Below are 17,256 nucleotides of genomic sequence, written 5' to 3'. Positions count from 1 at the left end.
CCAGGGCCCTTCTGAAACCTACTCTGGGCCCGTGAAGAACTTTTCAGACTGATTGTAGGCAGACATCAGCATCAGTGCCGGAATACCTTACTAACAGTTTAGCTGATCTGGGGTCCTATACAGGTTCCTTCCTGTATAATTCTAGGGCTGCCCAATGAGGAGCTTGGGCAAATCTGGAAGGCAGTAACCATTACTCTGTCAAGGTGGTTTTGGACAGATGGAGAAAGCCTGGTACATTCTAACTTCCCTTCTTATTCCTCTAGACACTCAGCTCTCCCTCTCACACCACACTCTGAGGGCCAGCCGTGGTCTGTGCCTACCATCAGATACGGGAATGTGGACCCAGAAAGGTGCTGCCTGCCTTCTTTGAGCCAAGGGTTCTCAGAGGCCTCTTTAATTAGATTCCTTTGCGGGTACCACCTTTTCCACTGGTACCAGGGCCTTAGGAGAATTGCTTGGTAGCTTCCTCTGTGGCCCTCTGACTCTCTGTTCCCAACTTTCACTCCCCTAACTCTTCCTACAGTGGTGTGAATGCTGACGTTCATGATCTCGCAATGCTCACAGAGTCTCTGTTTCAGTTCTCCTGACTGTATGTCAACTGACAGTAGAATACTGGCGTGTCAGAAGACTGTGTCCGTTGCCTGTGGTTGGGGATTGGCTCACGAATGGACTCCAGAAGAGTAGTAGAGAACCCACTATAGGGGTCTGGCACAAAAAAGGTCATATGAGCTCGGCAGTGGTGAATCAATTGGGAAAACAGCTGAGGTGGCTTAGAAGACAGCATCAGCACAGTGGGCTGGTGGTTCTGGCTAAGGAGACATCCAGACAGAACACTGCCCGCAGGCACACGCTGTTAGCCTTGCACCACGCCGTCATCAAGAAGAAGCAAGTGTTCACTGAGCGATCAGAAGCGTGAGAACGTACAGAGGGCCAGGATGGGGCTGGGAATCAGTTCTTTCACTAGAAAGAAAAAGGAGCTGTAAGGTAAGAATGTAGTCAAAGGTGTGGTGTTGAGACCTGTGTGCTAAGCTCCAGGGGCTCAAGGTGGTGCCTGGGACCCCTTATCATCCAAACCAGAAGTGAGCTACGAACCTCAGGGGCTCTGAAGTGCTCTCCTAAGCACAAACGCCAACTCGGAAAAGAACTCTGGCTGTTATTGCTATTATCTGTTGTTGTTTTCTACAACGAGCTATATTCCCACATCTAGAAGGCTCAAAAGAGACTTTTAGGGGGACATGTCAACTTCAATTAGAAATGACTAGACAATTCCAAATGAGGCCATGGGTTCAAGGTTTCAAAGCACAGAAAATGGGTTGAGAGCACTTGACTGAAAACGGGAGCTCTGTCTTAGAGGAGGAAAAGGATGTCTCTGAAGGTGGAATTATGAAGCCAGAGGCAGAATCAAGGCAATAGCTCAGAGCCATGAGAGCAATGGACTGGGAACTATGTTCAGAGACCAAAACTGGGCTCTAGCCAAAGACATTCCCAAGTTCTTGAGCAGGCAACACAGAACTCAATGAATCCCATGACGACGATGGAGAGGCAATTGCTGTTATTTCCATCCCTCCCGCTTTTCAATGAGGCCGTCACTATGCTCATCTTATTCTTACATTAGAGAGTCAGACACTGGGTATGTGGGGTGGGGCCAATAATTGTCCCTGCAGGTTCAGAGGTATATGGCAAAAAGAAACTGTACACAAGGGCCTGCTGTGAGTGTTTCATCTGTACCTGGTTTGGACCGCGAGGGCCCCGAACTTCAATCCTTATCTTGTAATGCAATTAGGGGCCCGGGTGAAATTGTGTTCAGTGTGTGGAAAGGGCGCGAGTGATTTGGTTCAGAGAGTGTGGTATAGTGTTTCCTACTAAGGGACCTGCAACTGTCTCTTCCATTCCTGGACATAGACCCTTCTGCTATGTGACTTTGCTGCTCCTGGACTGAGCTGATAACTTGTGCTGACGAAAGCATGCTGTGTGTTCCAAGTGACGTGCCTTTTCTGAGCTTAGGCAGCACAGTCCTAGTTACTGACAAAGATTCTTTGCTTGTCTTAGCGATAGTAAAGATTCTGAGTTTTCTGTTAGGCCCATGTGCGTAAAATCCACTGCTAGCAAGGAGCCCTGCTAACGTAGGTGTCTGATGGATTTCCCCATGATACATTGCTCTCCGGGTGATGTTTGAGCACCCTGGCCTGTCTTAACCAAGTAGCTTGTTAGATCATTTTATTTAGCCTTAATACCTGTTAACCCTGATGTTTCCTACTAACAGTTTTTTTACTCTGTGAATTTCTACCTTCCCTGGGCTATATTTGAACAGGGTGCAAACTCTAATAATGGAACTAGAAACAATATTTAATTAATACTAACAGTAAACATTAGGGAGCCATTAGTTGTCACATTAGTGGAGAATTTGCAATGACCTGGAAATAGTCTTGGGAAATTCTTAGCAAGGGAAAATCCCATTGCTACAGTCTTTAGAAGAGAGTGATGTTCTTGAGTAGAGCTTGCGTACTGTTCTCTTAATGTTATTAAATATTTTTGTTTGTTAATTAACTCTTTTCCTTTACTGCTATTTCACATGCAGAATACTGCTCTGAAGTCACCAGAAGAAGGCTTGGGAGGCCTATTGGAGCATCACAGTGATGGAGGACAGAGATGAGTTGTCTACATGAGATTTCCAGAACACCTGGCTGACACTCACCATTAGCCACTGGATGACTATATGAGATCATTTTATACCTTTGAGCTTCAGTGAATCTCTGAAAATGGTTGATGCTTAGCTGACCCTAAACTCAACCAGCAAAGGACCATTCCACTGAGCCCAAATCAAACTCCCAACTACAGAATTTTGAACAAATGGAATGATGCTGTTTAGCTATGATGGGCTGGAAGCTGGAATGGTGTGTGACACAGTGAAAGAGAACTTGTGGGGACAGGGTTGTGAAAGACGTGTTTGGGGACAGTGAGTAGGTCTGACATTTGTGAGTGGGCATTTTTAGTATGACAATCTAATAGGTTCTTGGAGTCTTGAAAGTCACCTGCTCTTTGTTCTTAGCTTTTCTACACCCTTAACTGGAAAAGCAATTACCACCTCTACACCAGCATCTGAGGAAGTGAGAAACTTGGTACCTTCCAAGACTGACCAGGCCACTTGGTATTACACTTGCAAAGTTATCCCCTGGTCTTATACATGAGACTCTAACCTTGGGAGAAAGAGTCAAACATAGTAAGTGTATGTGTGTGTGTGTGTGTGTGTGTGTGTGTGTGTGTATGCGTGTGTATGTGTGTGTACAAATTCCCATGGGAATCTAACCCTGGGAGAAAGAGTCAAACATGGTAAACATGATATGCGTGTGAATATATGTATGTCTGTGTGTGTGTGTGTGTGTGTGTGTGTGTGTGTGTGTGTGTGTGTATACGTGTACAAATTCCCATTAACTTAGTAAACATCAGGAGCCATTAGTTGTCACATTAATGGAGAATGTAAAATGACCAGGAAGTATTTTTAGAAAATTCTTAGCAAGAGAAACTATATAATGTTGTGTGATCACACATACACTGACCCCATACATTGAGAGTGCAAAGTAGAAGGAATTAGTGCCAAGCTATACATAGTTCTTCTTTGTTTTTACATTTAAAAATAATCTTGAGCTTAAAAATACATTGCTTTGATAAGCCAGACTTGACTGACAAATATTTAATATTTTCCTTAACATGCATAATCTAGATTTTTAAAAAAAACAGACACAAAAGTATAATAGGGGTATTTGGTAAGAAGAAGGGGGCCATCTTTACCTCCAGGGGCCAGGCTAGTGCCTGACAGTCCAGTCTTGCTCCTCTAGCCTGTGGCTTTAAATTTCAGTTAAAGAGCATGGGTAAAAGCAGATGAAGCATACCAGACACCAGACAAGAACCCGGGCCTAGAGAGAAAGGAGATAGCACGTAGTGTGCTGGCGCGTGAGCAGTATATTTAAAATACTCTCGAGAGTTATGCCTGTGAGATAACACAGCTGGCAGATGGGAGATTTAGTTGAACTTCAGATAGATGTGCTGGGAGGTTGATACTTCAGTCCTGGCCCACATTATGTGGCTTTAAAAAATAAATGATTGAACAGCCAGGAGTGGCAGCTCGTGCAGGTGGATCTCTGTGAGTTCCAGGACAATGAGAGCTACACAGTGAAACCCTGTCTCATCAATCAATTGATCAATCAATCAATCGATCAATAGACAAATATGATGATGATGATGATGATGATTCATCCTCACTCCAGTGGGGAATTTTTTTCTGTTTTATTTCCATCTAATCATGATCATGTGATGAGTGTACCTCAGACAAACATCACAGTTTTGAGCATAGAGAGGTTGTATGAATTCCCCAAGTCCACACAGCCTGTGAATTCCCCAAGTCCACACAGCCTGTGAATAGGGAACCTGAGATAAAATCCACATGTGCTGACTTTCAGCTCTGCTCAAATAGTTAGAATCAGGCAGTTATATAGATGATCAGAGTTGGAAAAGATGGTCAAAGACCTTAAGTGTACACCTTTTATTTCTTAGGTGGGGAAACTGAGTCCTGTTCAAAGTTACATCATAGTGGCCCAGGTATACTGATCTCCCCAGGACAGTGGTGCCGTTTTTTTTTTCCTTTTTTTCTTCTTCTTCTTTTTTTTTTTTTTTAGCTAGTCACAGTAAAACCTCTTAATGGAGCTTGACAAGACCATAAGAAGGACCTGTCTCTGTGCAAAGGGCAGACATCATAAAGAATGAGGGGGCCTGAGAAAGAGCTCCCAGGTCCTGAGAGTCTGGGGATACCACGGGTGCCAGGAAGGATAGTGAACAGAAAAGATCCGCATGTACAGGGAGAGAAGAAAGGACTGGCCCCGAGCCTGGGAATTGGCATCCAGGCATCCCGCAGGTGGGAGCCAGCAGTAGCTGGGGTGGAGGGCCAGGCTGCATTTACAATCTCTCTAGCTTGTGAATGGCTTGGACTTCTCCATCTCATCTCTCCTAGGACTGGGGGGGCTGCTCATTCACATGCAAATCCTTTTAGTGCTGGGAGGCTGGGCCCCACAACTCAGGACAGGAAAGAACAAAGGGTGCCTGTGTTCCCTAGCAGGGCCGCCAGGCTCAAGGTATGTCACAGTCTGGACCGAGGGAGACAGTGATCAGCCCCGCTTTGAGTCACATCACCGGAGTTAGCAGGGATGTGCCAGTTATTGTGCTCCCTGCCACGGCTCAGAACCCTATCCTACCAAACCTCATAAACACATCTTCAAATCTTTGCATAGAGATCCTTCAGTGCACTGGAAATGCATAGCCTTGGCACACTCCTTCTACGTTAATTCCGCCATGTAGTGCTATGTTGAATCTGGAAATGCCTACTAGCTTACGAGAGCCAACTATCAAATTTTCTAGGATTTTGGCTTTTATTGTTCAACACAGCCACACAGCCATCCTTAAAGGTTAAGCTCCAAATTAAAAACAAAATGACAATTAAACAAACTATATTACAAATAAATGAATTCTATGAAAACTCATCATTTCTAAATTATGTTAGCCTTGTTCTACCATTGTTCCTGGGGTTTTAATGTCTTTTGTATTCAAATAAAGAATGACGTGCCGAACTCCATCTCACCCATCCTATGCTCCGTACCTTCCTTCAATTTTGAATGTACCTATCCTTGTCTCGAGGCATCAGCTTTTCAGAACACACAACCTGGACATTGATATTGTCCTCCCAGAGTCAGGGCAAAGGAGACATCAGGTGTACTGACAGACAGCTATCAAACATCCCTGACAGCATCTTGCAGGAGCCCTGTTCCCGAGCCTCCCTCCCTGGCCCTATCTGTACCATCTGTCCCTTCTTGCCAACCCCCATTTCTAATTTCCTTCTTCAGACACACCAGACATTTCCCTTCCTGAGGGTCTTTGTGCTGTTCTATCTGAGTGGGGTGCTTTTTCTCCAGGAAGCATAAACTAAGATCCTCATCACTGTCTTCACTCAGATAATCCCGTCTCAGCGAGGCTCCCCTGGGCTCCGTAGTCAAGTCACAGCTCACGCCTCCCTTCCACAGGACCCCTATCCTGGCTCTGTTTCGTTTCTTTGCCTGTCTGCTCATTACTCACCAGATACATTCTGATTATTCTTGTTTATTGCCTGCTTACTTGTTACGCTGTGAGGCCTAGCTGCTGTACTTTCAACGTCGGAGCTACACAGTAAATACTTCTTGAATGCACACCTTTCCCACTTACTCTTCTCTCCTGTTAGGAAAGTAAGTTCAAGTTCTGCTATTTACCAAGAAGTTTTCTGTGGACACACAAGTACACAGATGTGCAACCTGTCCACCTGCACCCCAGAGAGAATATCTGTCTCACGGCATCCATCCACACTCACTCGCTTTCCTGCCCCCAGCATGAGGCGCTTCCTTCTGTTCCTCATCACCCCAGAGTCTGTGCTGTTTGCATTTCCTGCTTAAAATAAGATTTGGTCACACTTTTCTGAAGCTCATTTTCACATCCTCGTTCTCTTTGGTTAGCGGGAATTGGTATTTGGGGCCCAGCAGCCCAGAGCAAAGAATCCTGCGGGACTACAATCACAATTCAAGAGAAACTTTCATCCATTTCTCATTTCCTTCTGAGGCCAAGGCCTCCTGTCCCCTCCCAGAGAATGAGCAGACACTGCAGTCGCTGGGGTCAGCGTGGCCTGAAGGTCGTGGGCATGTTCTAAGTAAACAGAGAGCTGTAATGGAATCAGGAGCTGAGGTCAGAAGACTCTATCTTAATTATGCAGCAGGATGCAGACTGACCCATGTGGCTTGGGGAACAGGGCGTTGGACTGGGTCTCAGACCAACAAAAACTGGAAGGACCCGACAAGTCCACTAGTGAACTTTCCTCACAGGGAAAACTTCAGCCCAGAATGCACTGGTGACTAGCCCAAGGTCTCATCCTGAACCAATGGATGATTTCTAACATTGTGTTCTCTCCTCTGCACGGTGCCTGGTTAGAGACTCGGGCCTCTTTCTGTCCCACCCAGGGTAGTGCCTGCTACTAGAGAAAACACAGACACAGCCCTGAGTCCCGGGGCTGGCAGTCTCGTGAGAGGCACTTGGAATGTACGCACCGCAAACATATCATCCGAGCATGTCCCGTCCTTTGCGCCAGACTTCGTTCCTTACTACTGTTAAAACCGTTTTTCTCCCAAAGTCAGGATAAAAGAGAAAGTTACTTAGCAGAATTTGGACAAAACAGGAACCCTCAAAACGCTTGATGTCATTTTACGAACTTCACTAAAATACCACGACAGGCATACTGTTGCTTTAGAAAAAAAAATGCATTGGTTGAGAAACAAATCAAGGTCCTTCCCAGACTAGAACCCACATGAGAGGGGCACCTTGGGGAAATAAAACCACATCTTGGCCATGCAACCAGGGACTGAGACCTGACTTTTCCAGAAGGGCTTGAGTAGTTCTGTTTGTGCCTGTTTCCTTCTCTGTAAGATAGGCATAAAAGTACCTGTTATTTCTATTCCATGAGGAGAATTACACACGGCCGTAGGTTAGAAACTGCTGTAAAGATTGTGATGCTAAACCCATGGCCTCCCGCATTGAAACAGTTCTTTAAAGCACTTTGTAGGAATTACCTGAAAACACTTGAGTGACTCATCAAGGCAGAGTGAGAATAGAGGAGGAGGCTTAGGTTCACAGATCAGCAGGTGATGCCAGGCAAGTGCTTTGCCTTCCGGTTCACACCCTACCCAGTTCACACCATGCCCCAGTTTACACCATGCCAGGTTCACACCATGCCAACCCTGCCTTTCTTAACTAATGTGCATCGGACATAGGTCTTTCAAGCATTTCCCCTTATTTCCATTCACAAGGAGCCCATGAGAAAGGGATTGTGCTATCTCCACTTTACAAGGGCACTGTGGAGGAAGCATCTGCTCCTGTGAGAGGCAGAGGTAGGACCTGACCTTAGGTCTCACAGTTTCCAAGCCACTGAGTTTGACTGCCCATGGGTTCCAACCCATTCCACATCAGACTACCCCACCTCAAACTATGAGGAAGACACTCTGCCCATTCTGGATCTTTAAAATGCTGACAACAAGCCCAAGCTAAGTTGAGGAAGCTTGGCTGAGAGGTCTCACGCATAGTGGCTCGGTAAATTTGATCCTTATGTCCGTTTAAGCTCCATCCTCAAATCTGGATTAGCACTTCCCGTTGTATTCCAGACTCAGAGCTCTTCAACACACCCCATGCATTCTAAACCTGTTGGTCCCTGCCTGCTCCTGACCTCCATGCAGGGAAAGGAGTCACTGTCCTCTCAGAACCTGGGCTGGAAGCTCTCCCTCTTCCTTGTGCACTCAAAGCTTTCTGTAGGGGCCTGTGAGCTTCCTCCAGACACGTGCCCTAGCCAGCCAACCCAGCCACACTCAATCTAGTCAATAAGTTCCCTTCTTGGCCTGCGCCTAACTCCTGTATTTAGATGTCTAGTTCAAAGTTACTCAAACATGCTGCTGACGACGTCACCTCCATGTCCTTTGTTCCCAAACAATTCATAGCTTCCCATTGAAAATCCTAGACTCAGATGCCAAATGAAAGCATACAGGACTGAAGCAAGTGACTTGACTTTAGACAGAAACATATTTTGCACATTAAATGCAGACGGAGATTCTTCATTCCACAAAGAATGCTTTCAAATAATTTTCCTTGAAATAATACGCCTTCTTAGGCACTTCCCTGTTTCCTATTTTGGTAGACACACTGGAGGGGAAAACTTCACATTCTTTACTACAAGGGAAGTAGTGCTGCAAGCAAGCTGTGAGGAAACTCTGGCATTAGGTTAGGGAGGGGGCCGTGGGAGTGGGGCAGCCCTAGCTACATGGTCAACTCTACCGGGTACCAGCTGTTTGTCTCCCAATATTGCCTGACTTTCTAAAGGAAATGGGGATTTTTGTGTGACAGTAGAGGTGTTATGCTGATATTATTATTATTATTTTTTGATCATTGTTACTAGTTTTCTTTTTTAAAACATAGTAAGCTTGTATAAAACTGGTTAACAAAATATACTGAAGAATTAATTCAACCTACTGATCACTTGTTTATGACCATGGGTGTCCATGCTTAAGTCCCCAGATCAGTTCAGCCAGTCGGTCACTTGTCTGTCACTTTGGATGCCCATGTGTAAACCCAGATTTACTAGACATCCTCTTAGTTGCTTCCTATGTAATTGTTCTGGGCTTTTCTTGTGTATCTCCCTAAGTCGTGTCAACCCTAACTACTCCCGGCTCTCACCATGGCATCCTTTTCAATCTCCACACTGTGGTTATGTGCTGACACATTCCGTTCCAGGAACTGCAACGCTGGGCTTCCACTCATCCTTAAAGAACTATCTCAAACACCAAGGGCTTCCAAAGCCTTTTCTGACCACATAGAAGTGACCACTCACACACGTGTTTATGTGTGTGTGTGTGTGTGTGTGTGTGTGTGTGTGTGTGTGTGTGTGTGTGTGATGCCTTATGGTTCTTGTGTGGGTTTTTAGATTTTATTTATGTAATTGTCTTATTACATCCTTTGAAATTGTTCCTAGAGGGCAGGACAGTAATGTTTGTCTTTGAGTACTCAGTTTGGGCAGTGTTCATCTTACTGTAGGATAGTTTACCTACAGAACTTTGGGCATCATTAGAAAGTGGTAGGTATTGAAAGATTATGAGGACAGCACAAACAAAGAGATATTTGAAGATGATCCCTCTGGATTTCTACAGAGGGTGGACTCATGGGGAGAGGCTGGTAGCTGGCAGACATACAGGAGGACATTGTAATGTATTAGGCGGGCTAACTGTGGACGGAAGCTAAGGGGCTGGCAGTGGAAAGGGCACAGGAACTCTGCATTATCTAAGGGATGCGGGGTCGACAGAACAGCAGCACTACATCTTATGGACACCTAATAGGTGCCAACTGAGCTTTGGGGGCAGGAATTGAGAGAAAGAGCAATGGGGAGAGAAATGAGAGAGAAAGAGAGAGAGAGAGAGAGAGAGAGAGAGAGAGAGAGAGAGAGAGAGAGAGAGAGAGAGAAGCTGATGCTGGACTGAAATGCTATGTGTCTTCTTTTTAACAAGCAGAGGGCATGACTGAAATTGAAATGGGGCTGTGATCTTCCATGCCTTGAGGTTCACATTTCCACAACTCCCACCTCATGATTCCTTTATTTGTCAATCATTTGATCTGATGCTTAGTTCAATGGAATTTGTTTCCTTTTCTGGGAAAATCCTGTATTTCCCGGCTATATAATAGAATTCAACTCTAAGAGAGTTTTTTGTTTTTTGTTTTTTTTCGAGACAGGGTTTCTCTGTGTAGCTTTGTGCCTTTCCTGGAACTCACTCTGCAGTCCAGGCTGGCCTCGAACTCACAGAAATCCACCTGCCTCTGCCTCCTGAGTGCTGGGATTAAAGGCGTGCGCCACCACTGCCTGGCTTCTAAGGGAGTTTTAACAATTTGACTACTGGCAACATTGGCAACATATTGCAACTTAAAATCTAGATATTCATAAGATGGGGCTCTCCTGTAGCTTAATTAATCTAAAAGAAGAAAAGATATAGACATTTTTGGTTTACAGGGTCTCTCTTCAAACCCTGGCTGGCCTGGAACTAAATATACAAGTCTGGCCTCAGAGTCACAGAGATCCACTGGCTCCTACCTCCTGAATGGTGGGATCAAAGGTGGTTACCACCACTCCTGGCAAGATTGACTATTTTCAGATGTAAATTCTGCTCTAGGCCTGACATGGGCTGATGAATTGTACTTCCCCAATCTTTTGACATGATGTTGATGGAGTTAGACCTTGATTTCTAAGGTCGTTGAATACTGAGCTTAGATGGACCTTACAGAGCATGTCCATCAACTCCCTCTTTGACAGGGGAAGGGAAGATGGACAAGGAGAGATTCCTTCTAGAAGAAGCCGCTTGCCTAACGCTAGTGTGGTAGTGGAGTGATCAGCAAAACTGAGACTTGCAGCTCCACTGCCTAACATCTGGGCTGGCCCCACCAGCTGTGCTGCATACGCCTCATCTGTGCACTGCAGGACTCCACCATGGCAGCACATTCCAAATAAGCAGATGCTGCTGTGCAGATGTGCACGTGTCTTGAAGACTGCGGGAAAGCGGGCTGGGGAGGAATTCGCATAAATGTGAGCATCCGTCCCACAGCTTTGAGGTCCTGTTTTTCTTTGGGCTGATGACACTCAGTGTCAGCAGTTCCCTCATGGTCACCCTGATGGCGTGAGTGAGAAGGGAGGATCATGATGTGGGTTGGACTGAAAAGGGTTCCTGTGAGTTGGGTAGTCCTTTAAACCTACCCCTTGGCTACAAGGAAAATTCAGCTACGGAGCAAAAAAAAAAAAAAAAAATCCTCAAAATAATCCAGGATGTTATTCTGCCAAAGGAAACTAAAGATATTTTAAGTTACTTGGTAAAGAACAGTGGCGGTATGCTATGTGTACAATTTGACTCAAGTAGAGAGTCACTAATGCATTCCCCTGAAGAGTGTAGGCTCTACTTAGAGTGCTAATGGCCATGGAATTTTGAGAATTGGCTAAATAGGATAATGAAGACTTGGAGGGGTCATCTGGAAAATTCTGGCAAGTAAGATTGCAAGGAGAGTCCAGAATTTAGGGTACTTTAGGGATCATCTCATCCTACTTTTTGTTCCATAAATTTCCTCCATGCTGCAACATTCTCTTCTGGAGGAAACGCCATAAGATTCAGAAAGTAAGCCATTATACAAGGTTTAGGAAGTTACTGAAACTAACAAGATTCACTAGGCCTTGCTAGGTAGAAGAGAAACTCCCACCTTCTGAGCTACCTGCAAGAGTCTCTCCAGCCTGTCTCCAACAGTTTGCAAGTCGCACAGGGCCCCAGGGTGTGGCTTTCATGAGTTGTCGCCCTCTGAGGTAGGTTTTGGGTGGTGCTGTTGCCTTTGACTCATTGTAAGTGACCCCTCATCCATCCTCCTGTAAGTAACCCCAATGAACTCACAGGTTCACCAACTTGGACTTTGGTAGAATTATTCCTCTGGTCAGTTGTGGATTCCTAGCAGGGAGGGTAGACATTTGCTCATGTTTCCCCAAGAAAAGTGATGCAATCCCACATTGAACAGATGGACAAACAGAATTTGGGAGAGTGCTGTTGACTTATCCTGGAGCCACATGGCAAGTTTGTGCTTGTATTCAGATGGAAAGAGGAGAGATTCTCATTAAAAGTCAATCATAGTAGCTATCCTGGGAGTTGGGGTTGTGAAGGCACCTAGGAAAGGAGAACAGGTTCAACTCTGTGTGAGACTTCAGGACTTGTGAGTTTACAGGTAGAGTGTTAGTGTTCTCCCTGAATTCTGAACTTCAGTCTCTTATTTCAGCCAATGAGAACTTAATTGGAGCTCTAAATTCAAGCACTGGGCCTCGAAGTGCTGTAGGGCGATCAAGGTCAACGAGCAGGTAGAGGAGCTTTAAGGCTCATCTAAACCCAAACAGTTCCACGTCTGTCTTTCTCTGTATTGGACCAAACTTAAGGGCAATTAGAACATGTTCATCAGGGGGAGAATACTTAAGACACAGTAACATTTAGCATGATTCTGTAAAATGGGAGAGTGTGGACCTCTATAGGCCCTGAAGCTTAACTTTTGTGAGTTCTTGACTCTCAGAGGGAAACTATTACACATGTGTGGACAAGCTCACAGGCCTTTGTCTCTGTGAGCACCAGCTGCCTACAGATGTGTGAAGGCCTGTTCCTGTCTCATGGTTGCCAGAACCTCTGCAGGGAGCTGCTTATGATGCTAGGAGGGTGTTCTAGAGAGTCAGCCATGTAAACTCTCCCCCACGTGAATCCCTTTCCCTATAGGAACTGGACAGATGTATCTAATTCACAAGGACTTCAGGACAGCGACTCATTCTACAAGTGACCTCAAGCACACTTTGAAGTAGCAAGAGCTCATATTCTCTTTTTTTTGGTTTTTCGAGACAGGGTTTCTCTGTGTAGCTTTGCGCCTGTCCTGGAACTCACTTGGTAGCCCAGGCTGGCCTCGAACTCACAGAGATCTGCCTGGCTCTGCCTCCCGAGTGCTGGGATTAAAGGCGTGCGCCACCACCGCCCGGCCGAGAGCTCATATTCTCTAGGTTTATCTTTCTTCTCGTGAGTCAGATATTTTGAATCCTATTGTCCATAGCATGGAGCATTCAGACAATTGGTAATGTCCCATACAGCAATGGTTCTGGGATAGTGTCAACGTCTGTAGACATTGTTGGTTATGACAACCTGGTGGAACAGCCACTGACATCCAATAGAAGCCATGGAATCTTCCCCCCCCCAAAAAAAATATCCTTCAGTGCTGAAGACCTCTTTCTTCAGCAATGAATGACCTGGCTCCAGATGTCAACAATGCTGACACTGAGAAACCTGACATGGAATACTATGATGCCACAGCAATGCTCTCTATATAAAATGAGCCAGGACACAGGAGGGGTCCACAGCTCCACTCAGCATTTTCTGTGCCTCTTGTAATGTTTTGCACCCATGGACTCAGGGGAGCACAGCTTGTGAGCTGTTCAGTGTGGTCAAATAAGCTTCAGGTTCAAATTTGCATGGCATGGGTTGGTATCTTGAGCTGCCATCTTCCAGATGAATTACCCTGTGTCACTTACCCTTTCTGGGTTTGTTTTGCTGTGAAACAGGATAGGAGTTCATGTCTCCCAAGACTTGGATAGAGTTTGAATGAGATGATAACTATAAAGGGTCCTTGTAAATTCACCACTTTGCTGCTGTTAATCAAACATGGTTAAGTGTTGCTAAGTGACAGGCTGTGGGAAAATAAGGGTAGACTAGTGATTAAAATGTAGAAAGCTGACTCTAGAGTTATTTGGTGGGAACCTTTTCCTGGACGTCAGAGAGGACTTAGCGGGTGCTTCATGGGACCGGAGAGATAGCCCATACTGCTCTTCCGACAGCCCTGGGACCAGCACCCACACAGTAGTTCACAACCACCTGTAGCTCTAGTTCCAGGGAATCCAGTGGATTCTCTTTTGGCCTCTGTGGGCACCGCACACATGTAGTGTGCACTTATATACACGCAGGCAAAAAACTCATACACATAAAAATAAATAAGTAAATACATTAAAAAAAGAAAGTTGATTTTTCAGTTTTCACTGAAAGCTTTTTGAAGTAGGTACAGCCTGAATGAATTTGGTCTTGTAGAATATTTTGAACCTTTTCAGACCTACATTATTATTACTAAATTTTTGTCTTATTTTTTGAAGGCACAACCTGAGTTTGTTCAAAGGCTAATTGTGAACTCACCATTGCCCTGTCCCTAGACTCTAAGTCCTGGAGTTGCAGACATGCATGCCAAGTTTAGCCCCACTTTAAAACCAGAATTTCCCACCCATGGCAATTCCAGGGAATACTGTCTGTATATTGTGATATTCTCCTGCTCTCCCTTTACATTTTTAATATTTCCCATTAAAAATCACTTCCCTTCCCTGGCCATGCACTTGACTAACAAAATATGAACTTTTTGACATGATATTCAAGGTCTGCAGAATCACACACCAACCTTCCATCCACACCTTACTCCTTACTTTTGACGGCTGCACAGTCTACAGTGCTAAACATGTGATCATTACATAAAGAATTTGTCAGTGCTCCCTAATACCTCAGTGTCAGACATAATTAGGATTCTCTGTGGTTACTGCTTCTTCTGGGGTCTATACCCTTCATTGGGATGTTGGATCAGAGGCTATTGGATCCTTTACAGGCATTGAGAATAGAGTGGGGGGAAGAGATGTGTCTAGCCGAATGCCCAATCATGCCACCAGCTCTCATAGACTTGAACTTGGCATACCACTCCCATTACATCTTATTACATCTTTCATTGCACTGTCTCCTTGTGTAGCTCCCTCAGTAGATGCATCCCCATGAAGGTGAGGATGATGCCTGCTCTACACCTAGCTAGAGAACCTTGCGGGGTGGGGGTGGGGGGTGTCTCACCTTCACGTAGTCATATTCACAAAGATAGGAGGATTCCAAGTTGAAGTGCATGAAGTAAAGCTTGATCCGAAACCCCTCAGGGACAGTAATATTCCAAGTCACCTCGGAGTCACTTGGATAGGAATCTGGATAGCCAGGGGACTGAATCTGGCCAAACATTTCATTTAGCTCCACGGTATGGGCTGAAACCTCCAGCAGGGCTAGGCACAGAGCATGGTAGAGAAGGAGCAGCCTGGAAGACACAAATGAGGTTTGGCTTACATTGATGATTGCAGGTCCCCAGCCTTGAGCTAGTTAAATAGCTGCTCTCACACTTTTCTTCTTGAGGCCTTGCTCACTGGGTCTGCAGGATGTTTGGATAAAGTGACTAGATGATTTCTCAGACTGCTTTTAGCTTTGGTCTTTTGAAACATTGATATGCATACTGAAGTTTTCTATAAAGTAGTACACTTGGGACCCTGACACATGTTCTCCTACTCTTGGAAGCATAACTATTATAAGTAGGCGATAATTGGTATTACTTTTTCAACTGCTCCTCACTTAGGAACCACAATTATGTAGTTTTAAAAATATAAGTGATAATAACTAATATTGCGATAAAACCCAAACTCAGTGGAGAAATCTACAGACACTGAACACATTTAATATTCTGAAAGAAGTTGTTGGCTATGTACCAGTCAACATATATAAAAAAAAATCTTGATAAAGAGAGTGAACAAAACATGTCTTGGTGAGTGCTCTATAGGAATCAAGTTTAGAATTCATTTCTGGAGAAATGAGAAGTAATGGACAGCTAAGAGAGTCACAAAGCAGGACATGGAAAACCCAGTATCAAATGTGGCTGATGCAATACCGAGGCAGGGTAACTAAGGCTGGTCATAGTCCTAACGGTCAGGTCACAGCATAGCACTTTCCCAGCAAGGCCCAAGGACCTTGAACTCAAACATTTCCAGCATGACTCCTTAGCTGCTCTAACATCTTCCTGTGCTCATTTCTGATATTTTTGCCTGTGCACCTGCATGTGCATGCATGAGCTTGTGTGTGTGTGTGTGTGTGTGTGTGTGTGTGTGTGTGTGTGTGTGTGTATGTATGTATGTATGCATATGTGTGTGCATGAGTGTGGAGGCCAGAGATACATCTCAGGCGTTCTTCCTCAGAAGCCGTCCACCTTCCTTTTGGAGACAGCATCTTCCACTGGGACCTGGGGCTCGCTGTTTAGGTTAGGCTGGCTAGCTAATGAGACTCAGGGTCTGGAATTACAAGCTAGTGTCTGTGCCTTTTGTCTCCAGACCTGAGAGTGCAGATTCAGCTGTGCCTGGCATGGAGGAACAGATTTAATGCTAGTCCCTGACTTTACCTCTCCTACCCACTTCAGGGAAGTGGTGGCACTTCTCCATTGATTTCTTCATCTCATATACAACAGGAAGAATGACTTCCCACAGGGCTGCTCTGCACAGGAACACTGGTATGAGCTTTACGTATCCGGCCCTAGGTAAAGGCTTGCTCTGATGATCCAGCATGCTGCTACTTTCTGAAAGTGGAAACTTTGGCTCCCAACCGTGCCTTCCCTGCCATAATGACAACGGGATTACACAAGGCTGAAAGGTTGCTTCTATTCACGTCTGTTTTTTCCAGAACACACAGGGGAGAAAGCCTCCTCAGGCCAGTTCTGTGGGGGCTGGCAGTTGATTGACCCCTTAGCCCAGGCCCCAGTGCTGTGTGGTAGGCAGCTGGTGAGTGTCTATGAAAGGCCTGTGGAGTGCTCTGTTCTTTGCATCTCAAGGCAGACTTGGACACACGAAGCAGTTCTCTCCATTCATGTAAGAGGCTGGAGCATATGCTTGCTTGCTTGCCTTAGGGGCTGGGAATCAAAGGATGTGTGTGGCAGCTTTCATTTCTCATCACACTCATGTTTTGGCTTCGGAGGCACCAGGCACCGGCTGTACAATTCCTGACACCTGTTATCTATCCTCCAGCTGATCAAAAAGTTGAGCTACATTTGCTTGAAATGTCAAAAGTGAGATAGAGAGCTGGGATTTCATCGTCTCTGTCGGGGAGAGTGGGCTATCAGGGATGCATAAAGAAGCCACGTGTGTCAGATTGTGGGATGAATGAATGGCACTACCCTAGCGTCTCCATTCATTCCACTTTTCAGTGTACACACCACCACCACTCCATTTTTAAGATTCAGGGTTGGAAGAGATGGCACTGCCCCCTTATTCACCACCCTCGC

General features: G+C 45.3%; 1 protein-coding gene across 3 annotated transcripts in view; it reads right to left on the bottom strand.

Moving 5' to 3' along the window:
• Positions 1–17,256, bottom strand: part of Masp1 (MBL associated serine protease 1) — an 82,353-nt gene that overhangs the window by 62,629 nt on the left and 2,468 nt on the right. For all 3 annotated transcript variants that reach the window (XM_052740310.1, XM_052740308.1, XM_052740309.1), the window contains exon 2: positions 15,024–15,255. In XM_052740310.1, the coding sequence (XP_052596270.1) occupies positions 15,024–15,255 (232 nt within the window). The remainder of the gene's footprint in view (positions 1–15,023; positions 15,256–17,256) is intronic.

This window comes from Peromyscus californicus, unplaced genomic scaffold (assembly GCF_007827085.1).
Source record: "Peromyscus californicus insignis strain IS unplaced genomic scaffold, ASM782708v3 Scaffold_16__1_contigs__length_79575227, whole genome shotgun sequence".
In the NCBI taxonomy this organism is placed as follows: domain Eukaryota; kingdom Metazoa; phylum Chordata; class Mammalia; order Rodentia; family Cricetidae; genus Peromyscus; species Peromyscus californicus.
Note: the sequence above shows the minus strand (reverse complement) of the source record. Positions and strands in the feature narration are given on the sequence as shown.